General features: G+C 41.5%; 1 protein-coding gene across 1 annotated transcript in view; it reads right to left on the bottom strand.

The window, feature by feature from the left end:
• The window catches only part of Gfrl (Glial cell line-derived neurotrophic family receptor-like), a 221,521-nt gene that overhangs the window by 122,778 nt on the left and 86,566 nt on the right, over window positions 1-12,177 (bottom strand). The window contains exon 2 of the mRNA XM_072005911.1: window positions 11,141-11,263. Coding sequence (XP_071862012.1) covers window positions 11,141-11,263 — 123 coding nt within the window. The remainder of the gene's footprint in view (window positions 1-11,140; window positions 11,264-12,177) is intronic.

Raw genomic sequence — 12,177 nt, 5'->3', positions numbered from 1 at the left:
TTACCAGGACTCTCGACTCTATGTTGCGAAATGTTCTTCGCAATACACGCTCGGAGATTTGAACGCGATAGTTCTGCTTTGTATTCAACCTGAACTTCCATATTCGTTACGTGCGCCCAAAAAAAAAAAAAAAAAAAAAGAGAAAGAATTACTATCTCTTTTTTTTCTTTTCTTTTAGTCTTCCCGTCTGTTTTCCATTTCGTACTCGTACGCCAGGTCGGCTATTAGTTTCTCTTATCCATTATATCATAAACGCCAGAATAGCTAATTAGTTTCTTTCCTTTTTGAATTGTTTAATTGAGGACGACCGCGTCCGTGTCTATTTTATTTCTTCTTCTTTCAATTTCGTTCGAAAGTTGACGAAAAATAAAAGATCGAAATTCAATTAAGGTAACGTACGGCATTTTTATAGAATCGAGCAGAACGAAACATAACAAATTAGAGTCACGACGTTGTCAGGAAAATAAAAACGCGGGGAAATGCGTTTGTGAAAAAACGTACCGTACGCTTCGAGAAATCGATGTGGATGAATTTATCAATACTTGCACAATTGCGTTCTCTATCGACGGGTCGAATCGCTTTGTCTCTATTTCAGTCTCGATATTTCGACTATCTAATTTACCATAGCATCTACAAGTGAAAATGCAGCCGTTTTGTTCTAGTACAAACGCGTATCCCGCAGGAGACATGGAAATCGTAGGACTGTATCGCGATCTATTGGGATTTGTTACATCAAAGTAACCACCGGATCGAACGATTAAAGCGATGTAAAAATATGAAAGCTCAAAGGTTGTAGCCGATGTTCGGACGTCGAAGATAAAAAGGGCACACACCGCAGATGTAATTGCTACGTTTATTAAATCTTCCGCGATCAAATGGCCACGCGTTTTCCCGATTTTTATTAAACAGCCTCGGAAAAAGGTTCCGATTCGAACGGTTACAAAGCGAGCGACATCGGCTTTTGATCGCGTCGGATCCCTATTGTCTCGATTCTCATTCTCTTCTATAATTATCATAAAATCCGTGTGACCCGCGCGCTTCTATATTCGTTTTTCGAACGGTAAAAATATTGCTTGCCTCGTAATATTTCAGCTATTGAAAAGAGAAAAAAAAAAAACCGGGGCGTGGAAAAACTTTCGCAAAACATTAAATTAACGGCATAAATCCTGGAATTTCTATTTTTATCTCTGTATTATTCTGAGTTTTTCATCGTCGTGTTTGTCCGTTCGTCATTGATGCGCGGCGTGGGGCTCCCTTTCGTTCTCTCTTGTTCCACGTCGCGCTTTAATTATCAGAATACGTTCCGGAAATACCGTGCCGTGATGAAGAGACCGGTGCGTTGATAAAAAGCACAACCGATCGTGGCCAGGGCCGGCGCGAGCCTCTGTTATAATTCATCGACGGCGAAAAATGAAAAGCGAAAAAATATGTGCAGCCAACGGATAGCTCGCGATCTCGAACAAATCGGAGGCAGGATACGCGACACCAGCCTCTTTCTCTTTTCCTTTCTATCCTCGCGTTTTCCTTTTTTCTATCCGCTTTCCTCCGGCGTATGTTCACCTAGGAACACACGCAGACACGTGCACAACGTGTGAATCCCGTACACAGCCATACAATTTTCCCTCCTCCGTCGCTATCTTTCTCCTACCTAGGCCATTGTGCTCAAGAACTGTGCACGGCGCTTTGCCGTAACAACGTACATTGTATTTTCGAACAATGGGAGGATCCTTCTACCGTCCCCATCACCGTTTCCACCCTCTTTGCCACCTTATCGGTGCTTTTTTCCACGGCAAGACCACGCTTTCCGCGCTTATTAATGGCGGCAAGCGGCAAGCGACCGTTGAGCTTCGATTTCGAGCAGTCGCGTTTTATTCCGGCATCGTTCCTTTTAAAATTATCTCCTTCCTCTTTCTTCCGCAAGTTTTCTCGGGGATTGCCATTCGCGGATCAACGAGAACCGATTCGTTTCGACATCAGTAGCCCAGATTCTCTTCTACGCTTTTCCTAAAAGACCCGACTTTATTTCCTCCTCAATTACGTTTCCGCGAGACTCCGGCAGCATAATACTCTGCCGATTCTTTGTTCCATTAATTAAATAACCCGAGGATCCTGTTATTTGCTCTCACAATAACCTCTGTCTACGACACGAACGAACGTTCGCTTGAAAAATCGAAATTCCGAGAGATTCTCGCGATCGCAACGGAATATCCCGGAACCGTGCCGCCTTTCACGGAACGATTAAAAAGTTACGGAGCATGAAAATATAAAAGAGACGAAAGAAACGTCCGTGGTGTTTCACGGCGATGAAACTTGCTGAACTTTCCTCCTCGGATTTCATCCGGATTCTCGGCATCGTCAATCCTACGCGTTTAAAAGTAACGTTTCCCGTTCTCCGGTAAAGCTCGGCCGACGAAATAATTAACCGTTTCATTTGAAGGAAAGTGCGCGTGGATTCGAAAGAAGCTCTTAAAGTGAAGGCAGTAACCGACCGGGTCTCGGAAAACAGAGCGACCGACTAATCAGCTTGTCCTCTTTGTACAGTCCGTGATTTGCAACCAATGAACCAATGGGAAAGTTTGCGCTCGCCTCGCGTTCCTTAACCGTAGAATCCCCGAGAAGAAAGTTCCGCTAGAAATATTCCGCTAGAATAAAAACCCAACGATTCGCCCCAAAACGACTCCAAATTTCTTCATTTCTCTGGGCGATAACGGTCGTCGGTAAATTCGACGAATAGCAGGGTAACGACTAGAATGTCGCGTGTACTTGGCTGGCAAGTTATTTCGTCGTAGAAATTAGATTGTACGCAACGTCCTCGTGAAACGATATTGCCGTATTCGTTCGCAAAGTGATTTTCGTTCGTGTGCATAATAACCAACGACGAGGCAGAATTTTCCCCCGACGAACGGGGTAGAGCGACGATCGAGGGTTTAACGGAAGGGTGGTTTGTCTACCGGTTGCCATAACAAGGGACGAAGGGCCGCGTGCTCGTATATTCCGGATCATTTTACCGTATAAACGTTTAAGCAGCAAATTGATTGCCCCTACGGCTCATGCTAAACCCAATAAATGTAATCGTGCTCACCGATTATATCGTTGCAAAATCGTATGCGATCGTGCACGTAATCAAACGCGTAAATTTCTACGCGACACCGTACAATTAAACAATGCTGGCTTACCATACTCGAGGATAAGCAGTTTTAAGTTGCCTCGTTATCGGCCAATTGAGAAATCTATCTGGATTTTCTATGGGTTTTTGCATTTCGATAAGTGACCCTCGAGCCAACGATCGGTTTTCCTGCCTTGCGAATTTTACACAACGATTTTCACGAGGTTACTCGATCGATATTTTTTACCACGCAACATATGATTTTCGTACGCATCGATTCGCGTCGTCAGCAACTTGGTGACATGTTCGAAGTTTGGAAAAAGTAGCGAGCCAAAGGGGAAGCGAACAAGCACGGCCAAAGAAGAATTAAGGTTGTTCTCGATTTTCTAAAGCAGTTTCTTATCGATACACTGTTAACGAGATAATCCGGCCAGCAACGAAATTACGTTTACAGGAGACTTTTACGTTAAAGCGCCAGGCTAACGATACCCACTACGTCGTGCGGCAATCTTTTTCCTTAAGTTTCTATGAAAACTAAACGATCGTCGGAACGTTGTGAAAAAAACGTCCTTAAGATAGAAGCCCCGATAGCGACTAAATGAAAATGGCTTCTTCTCGAGCCGAGCTTCTCCTTGAGAGTACACCTACTGAAAAACTTTCGCCTCCAAAGGAGGAACGCCTTCGATTCATGAAGCTGTCCAGGCTTTGAATATATTTTCGGGAATCTTTCGCCACTTTATTTCGAAATAAAAACAAATCGATCACAGTTACAGCGGCTAACGCGAATACACTAAAATTCAGGGTATTATATTGCAAGTTTCGAACGTTGATCCGAGATGCGAAAGTCACACAAGACAATCTACGATTTTACTTTGTCACTAGTTTCATCCAGCATCGTTGGAATTCGCGCTGAAACGCGAGCGTTTCTAAACTGAAAATCTGTCCGGAATTCCTCTCCTATTAATTGCCTTTCTCCTTGACTCGAGGAAAAATTACACCCTAAGCTCTGGTTGCTGAAACGCGAGGCTGAAAGTAACGAAGCTGACGTTGGCTAACGCGTGTAACGGAGGCCGCCTATTATAATCAAAAAGATTCGTTTCAAAAAATCCCAACATCGTCGTTGCAATTCTGAACGTTACATCTCGTTTCGATTGAAATGGGCCGCGTGAGACGCGAATGATCGGTCCGTGACAATCCCAGTTCGCCTAAAAGAGAACGCGAATAACGTAAGATAGAAGCTATCCATCGCGAAGAAACGCAAGTCTGATAGGATGGTCGAGTATTATTTTGTTTCCGGTGAATTAATTTGGCTCGCAGTTACAGCAAGTAAATTCGTTTATACCTTCAGGCGTAATCGATGATTTGGCTCGAGTTCAAACAATCAATCATTCGCTCGGCCAACTGTTGACCAAATGAAAGCGTTATTTCAAATGACACGGGGATTCCCGGTGCGGGCTCGGTTTAACCTTTAACCAGACTGTCGAATATGGGACAGGAAACATAAACTTCGGCTTGTGCAGTTACACGCGCCACGATTTGTACGCGGTATTTACTGCGAGCATAAATAACACGACGATTTCGCGTTACGTTAATTATGACAATCATTTAAGCTTGCCAATTGTTTCGAACAATCGCGTGTAAACGATATTGCTGAAATTTGATTAAAAATTAGCCAAACGTAGAGTTCGACTAGTTCGATAATGTCAAGAATTTAGGTAATGGCCTAAAAGAAAATGTTAATGCATTTATCCTCGTCGATTTTATAAATTGGTATCGGCTCGTTAAAAAGCGAAGCTATTGCCCGGGAAGCTCTCGTTCTAAGTTTCCCACAGTACATATATATTCAGTGGAATCGATCGTAATGGTCGGCGCGTGTACCTTTCGCGGCGTTAGTGATAAGCCCCGAAAGCATCGGGATTAGTATGTGGCGATAAATCAGAATTAATTTGAACGTCCACGCTATCCCTTTTAACGTTTTACTTAGTCGACGAAGCGGAGAATCGAAAAGAGAAGGAGGCGGTAGACAGAAGGAGAAATCGGAAATGCAAAGGAGATGAGGTAGCAAAGCAAGGCGAACAGAGAAACGGAGAGAGCAAGGGAAAGGGACACGATGGGAAAAGTGCAGGAAGATTCATAAATCCAAATAAACGTTTGGAGCCTCTTCTGCCTTGCAGATTTCAAACAATCGCGATTCCAAAGCGAATTCGAATATCCCTTTCTCTTCGGTTAATATTCCTTTTCGCGTTATTCATTGTTCTGACGTATGATTCAGCGGTGGCACAGGACAAGGGTCCTCTAACGACGACTTGACATTTGAATTTTAAAGTTAAATCTAGTCTGTGCATTATTACGCGGCCGACAGGTAATTTCTGCGCCGCTTGGCTAAAGGTAAGTGTGCGCACGCTACTTACTTAAACCGGAGTAATTTGTACAATAATTATTCGATTATTTACATTCAGATATACATATATATATATTGTGAAAATTAATTTTATATGGTTGGTATAACAAAACGGAGAAAAACATTATACGGATAAAAATAGTTTCGAACTGGAAAACTAGCTGGAGATACGAAGGAATTAGTACTAAGCATAGAAAATGCTCGATGCTTCTGGGATAAAGGGAAACGCTTGAATAAAAATCTGCACGTGCTGGAACTCATAAATCTCGGCGCGTACGTGACGCTTCAACCGAGATTGGAAAGCTTAATCTTGGCTGGGAAAATTGGCCCTTAACAATGCAGCCACTTCTATCCTCGGTTCGACTAACAATAAGCTAAACCGATTTGTCAGCCTTTAATTTATAATGTATCGAAACAACTTTGGTTCGAGGGATTGCTATTATAAAAGTTGTACGCGTTATTTGTAAGTCAATTAGAAATTTTCCAAGTATACCGCAATTTGCATAGTAATGACTTTTCGCGCAACACAAATAGCTTGAAACAAGCAATTAGCTTAGCAATTATAATCCCAAGGAATCGCTCTAATCTATTTTACTTGATTACTTATTCCCTTCGAATCAGAACGATCAATGAATAATTTACATAACTGTCAAGTTTGCAGGAAATCTCCTATAATCATATCGCACGATTCTCATTAGTACGATCGTCTTTATTCGATAAACAGGCTATTGGTTTGCCTTGACAACCTCAAAATCAATCATCCGAGAATCACAGAAATTAAAGGACACACAAACCACAGGCGTCTCGATGATCATACCTTCTCGAACTTGGAACGCAACGTAATCGAAACATTACAAAGGAAAAAAGAAAACTCACGAGATAGAACAAGGAAGGGGTGGTCGTTATTTACGGACGTAAGTAGTGCCAGCCGCAAAATGCTACCGATGCCTTTTAATAAGAGAGTCCTGCCATACCATATCCTCTGGCCGACACGTTATTACTTTGGACGTCTGCATACTTGGTACGCCTCCGTCTGTGCCTTCATCACCCAGTAGCAACGCCTACTGAGGATCGCAGCCTACACGGTATGACGTGCCGTGTAACTGCAAATAGATAGGTGGAAAAAGAGTGCTCAAACGGAACGACTGGCTCATATAAGGTTCAGCCGGTTTACAAGTATCCGTACACATGGACCGAGATTCCGAGAAGTCACGAAATCCCAAATCGACTAGGAATCCCCTTCCTACGCATCCTCTATCGACCGATTTTCTGGACAAGCCTCTCTAGCGGGTCGGCTGTCAAGCGCACAACCCTCAGGAAGCTGGAAAGGTACGCTCACGAAATTTCACTTCGGACAGCAAAATGGAAACTGAATCCTTCTTGTTGGCCAGAATGGCTGAATGCAGCGAATACGATGTCCACCCGCTGATTTATCATGGACTTTCTTCGTTAACACGATGACGAGCGACGGTACTTTATTCGTTTTCATTGTCGACTTTCCACTGACGGTTTTAAGGTTTAACGTTAATCCGTTTGTAACCGCTAGCACGTTTGTAGAAGAGAAAAGGAACAGTGAAAGAAAGCTCGTTTCTTCGATATTAAGAACAGAGTACGTTCGTAGTTGTGCTATTTGCCGTGAAATTTTCAATGAAAATGTATTGAGCAGATAAAGCCGGATACTCGAAGAGACATAGCTCGCGGAATGAAACGCAAATTCTTTGAATTTTGCGATCAACGAAAGCAAAATAGAACGATGCGATACTAACGGAACGAATATTTTGCGATATGTGACAGAGAAATAATGAATTTAAGCGTTCCATTGAAACTGGAATTATTGCTGAACGCCGTGAAAATCAGTGACGAATCGTCGCTACTTTCGAATAAAGTAAAAGCATTTATTAATCAGGTTGCAGGTAACAACAAATCGATTAGGTAAATTAAAATAGGACAGTGCACAGGAGCGAAATGTGCACAAAGGGAACGAAACGGACCATTCAAGTTGCGCAATTAAACGATCGTTCAATCAGAATTATGCGAGCGATATCGAATAAACATTCAACTGGCACAGCCAGTTTGTCGAAAATGAATAAGCTTTAAGTGTAAGATCAACGCCGAAAGCAGTTTACGGAATAACAGCTTGCTATCTGCGAAGATTTTCCTAGAACTCAGCGATCATTTTCATCGATAAGGTTAACACGAAATGGAGGTCCGCTATGGTCGACAATATTCATCGTATGGGGCACTAGCGCGCGAAATAAGGGTTGCGGATAAGATTATGGCAGCTCCTGTGGTTGTTCAGGGAATGTTAACGATCTGGAAAACCGTTCATATTGGTACTTTCTATATCGTGTTTCTTATCCACAGTTTTCTGCCGACTTACAAATATTCGACAAATCGTTGCTCCGATCGATATTACATTTCTTACAAGTTTTTCTATTATCATCATCTTAAAAAGAAAAATTTTGTAACCGCCGATACAGATTTTTTACAGTCTTGTTATATAGATATTATATTCGTACGTTGCTTCATTCGATTATCGAAGGTGGAAATAACAATGCAACTTTTTCAACAGCAATTATTCACAAAACGTAGCTAACAATAAGTTTCAAAGCAACGCTAACTCCGCTAACTACGAAACTTCTTTTACGAGTGTAATTGCGCTGATGAAATTGCAGTGCACGGGACCATCTAAGAGACAACAGCGGTATATGGTTGGAAATGCGTCGAGTACATCGACAACTTCCGGTTGACCTATCTCTATGCGTTCCGCAGCTGAAATTTCGACTGGCGCCGACCGTGAACAGGAAGCCTCACGGATCGATATCTCGATTCGTGTACCGAGGGCCACACTGTTTATGGACGGATGATTATGAGCTCGATGAATGTCCATCGGTGAATCCGACGAGCCAACGAACGCGAGAATAGCATAAATGCTGGAATATTGCAACCGGGAATTGTAATTTTAGCGTAATTTACGATAACCTCGATCGCCATGGGAATCAGTGCCGCGCATATAAATAAAAACTTTCTAATTACACGACCGAGCTTCCGTCTACACACAAAGAGCAATAGGAAAACAAAAAGGGAACGGGTCTGTCCATAAAAATAGTCGAGTAAATACGCGGTAAAAGTAGGAAAGTAGTATCTAAAAGGTAAAAAGCGCGTCGATGCCCTTTCACTTGGATTTCCCAGAGGTATTCTGAAAATTATCAGAGTCCCAGAATTTCCAAGCTGAAGAATTTACGCGAGTCTCCCTCGATACTGTCTCAGAAGGCGATACCGCTAGCTTCTTTCGTATCTGTTGAATCTCTGCGCAATGAAATATCGAAATTACATAGCACGCTCCTAGCATAGATTCGTTTCTGATGGTCGGTGAATCGACCAAGTAGAAATTTCTTTGCTAACTCTCTTGATAACCGTAAGTCGGCCAATTCATTTACTTGTACTACTTAGTTTTACGATAGCGTAAGAAGCCACTTAGCTTTTCATCGAAGTCATGATTTATTAAATACACGATAAGTGGCATATGCATTTTCTAAGAGGAACAGAATTAAAAATTTAATCGATGATTGTTCATTTGTGATCTCTGAAGCGAAACGCAATGAACGTTTCATGGTTGGAAAAACACTTTCGCCGACGATTCATTCAAGCGTATGTAATCCAGCGTGCATGTAGATGTACGATTCTACTCGAAATTAATATTTTTCACGATGTTAAGCGATTTTTCCATGGACGAGGAAATAGTTAATTTGTAATAAAAACCATGGCCGATGGTGGTGGTGACTCGGCACTCGATAGTTTTCGTCATTTTTTCGAGGTCGGTGCGTCAGCTGAATCGCGAATTGTTAATTTCGGACTGGAACCTTTCCGGCCAACTGGACTTTTCCAAGCGTTTGCTTTGAATCACGAGAAAACGCGCTAATTAATTCGCCGAAGCAGTCATTCGGAAAATAAACCGTTTCGCTCGACAACTGCTGCTGCTCTACCGTTTGGCTACGCGATTTTTTCCACCGTGTTTCATACTTCCAACGTTTTATTTAGAATAACGATTTAATTTTTTAAGAAAAAAAGGCTCTCTCGACTATGCAATGGATGGTAGTTTTTATCATCGAATTACTGTTCGATAATAAATTTCTAAATTATGCCGAGATTTCGATCGTTCGTCTCCTATTCCTATCGAATCCTTGAAAAAATATAATGATTTTGTGAGGGAAAGAAGGGCCTAGTAAAATTGTACGCCAATTTAAAATGTGCCAATCAATGTGCTGAGAATTTTTTAATTACACGTAATTCACAGGAGAAGTTCTGCATGTTAATCTACTTCGCTTTGCAAAGCGTTTCTCTGTTCATGCTCGCGGTCGCACGTGTACCACGACGATATCACGCTTCCAGCCTCGTTTACTCGGTAAATTAAATACGAATTAATCCCATTTTCCCGAGACGCGTACGAAAGAGCACGTTTTAACGGTCTTTCCTACATTTTACTTTCGTTAAAGTAAAACGTATCTAATTCCATTATTATGTTGAAAGGTCGTCCTTCTGTTTGTTTTAATTTCCAGCCACGTTAGGGCTGTATTTGCCCCGATTTTTGGGATCGTTCATTAAATTTAAACGTAATTCCCCCGGCGCACAAACTCCATAATACAGTTATCCGAGTTATAACTCGCGCGACGTGTAAAACTACGAGCTTTGGGGAAAAAGAACATCGGAAAAAAGAGCACCTGATTAGAGGATACGTAATATTCAAAAAGTTCGAGATTTAATCTGGCCACGGTTTGGGTTTAATTATTTGCACGACACGGCCGGGCATTTTGCTCACCAAAAGAGATTACAGTAAACGAAATCGGAGCAGCGTCGCTCAGACAACGTGTCATGGATATCAAACCATGTCAGTACTATTCTAATTATTAATATTGGATTTCTTGATACTCGCGGTTCATATTTTATCCAAATTACGTTCATTCTCGGATATAATTATCGGTTCTCGATAAACGATATCTGCTAACATAGCTTCTGTTTATAATGGATCATTTATAATTCTCTTTTTAAGTACAAGTACCCGAAACTGTTCGCGATCAATTATACATTAATTTTGTTCGAAACTCGTAGAACCTTCGTCAATAGTAAGATCGAAGAATGTAATCCTCTTCGTCCATAATATATTACATTTATTGATATCTAGCTTCAAAATAATTTACAATGCGACAGTGTGTAACCTGATTTCCGTTACAATTTCTGCGGATACAATAATCAGAAGAGAAAAGAGGAAGAACCGAAGGCGACTGTACGAAGAGAAGAGAAAGAAGTGCGAAAAGTACGAGGTCGTCGACCGTATCCTCGGTCCGCTCCGCTTTTTTATTTCTCGTTACATTGGCTAAGGGAAAGCTGCTTCCACTACTCGACACCGTTCGACTTCGCGAGCCTCTAGCTTGATCCAATCGTACCCCTCGGCTGCAATTATTTAAATCAACGAAAACAGTTGAGAGCCGGTTCAGAAATCGCTTCCGACTCTAACGAAAGCTCTACAGGAAGTTGAATTCGACTTGTTTGCGACGTATAAAGATGTTTGCTTCTCCCTCTTTTCTCTAATACCAGTTAAAAATAATCTAAAAGAATAGTTGGTTAGTACTCACCCAGTTCTGGACCACAGACCCTCGGTATAATCTCGAGAATGGCGCTGCAGGATGGATCCTCGAAGCACAATTGACGCGCGTAAAGACAGTTCAGTATTGCAACCGGTACTTTGATGTCGGATCCTGAAAGCAGAAATATCATGGCAGACGTTAGCAATAAAGAAGAAATAAAATATCTTTATGAGGGGATACAGAGAATGAAAGTAGAAAATGGGTGAGCGAACAGAGCTTCGATCGCACAGAAAATACTTAGTAATCACCATCGCGCTGGTAAGAAAACATACATATAATGGAACGTCGAAATGCATTCTGATTATAGGAAATCGAAGATATTCAAACGAATCAACCGAAACAATTGGAAAATAAAACAGGACGAGAAAGGGAGAAAATTCGCGCGAGGGAAACAATGGAAAGTTACGATCGCAATTTAATACACCATCCAGCAAAGCGTTTTTATTATTTATAGGCGGCAGTAATATTAGCGAAGTAACTCAGTCACGAAAAATCGCGTTTATTCATCGAACGCAAATGATCAAGATTTTTCCTTCGCAACATTTTTTTCATTCGATATCGCTCGATATTACTCGACGCGAATCAAGATAAACGAATAATCGAAGTTACAATGGTAGACTAGTTTGATCGAAGCTACAGATTCAAGAGATAACGCAACTTAATTTTGCTCTAAATCAACAATACGTGGAAAAATAAAATATTCACGCAACTTTCGCCCGTTGATATGTGTAAAGCCACAATAAAAGCACACTCGAGTAAATTGAAAATGAAAGCACGAAGAGAAAAGCAATCGAGATTTCCAATTCGATTGGCTTTACAACCGGCTATCTCAACGTTCGAAATTATTCATCTACTTCTTACGTACATCGTGAAGAATTGAAAAAAAAAAAAAAAATAAAATTCGTAACGACATTTAAAAGCTGCACCCATGGCCGAGAGCATGAAAGAAAGGAGACGGGAGGGGGAAGATAGAGAAGCGGTCACACGAGAAAAAACGAAAGCAGAGAGAGAACATGGAAAACGAG

The sequence above is a fragment of the Bombus fervidus genome, chromosome 6 (assembly GCF_041682495.2).
Source record: "Bombus fervidus isolate BK054 chromosome 6, iyBomFerv1, whole genome shotgun sequence".
NCBI lineage: Eukaryota > Metazoa > Arthropoda > Insecta > Hymenoptera > Apidae > Bombus > Bombus fervidus.
Note: the sequence above shows the minus strand (reverse complement) of the source record. Positions and strands in the feature narration are given on the sequence as shown.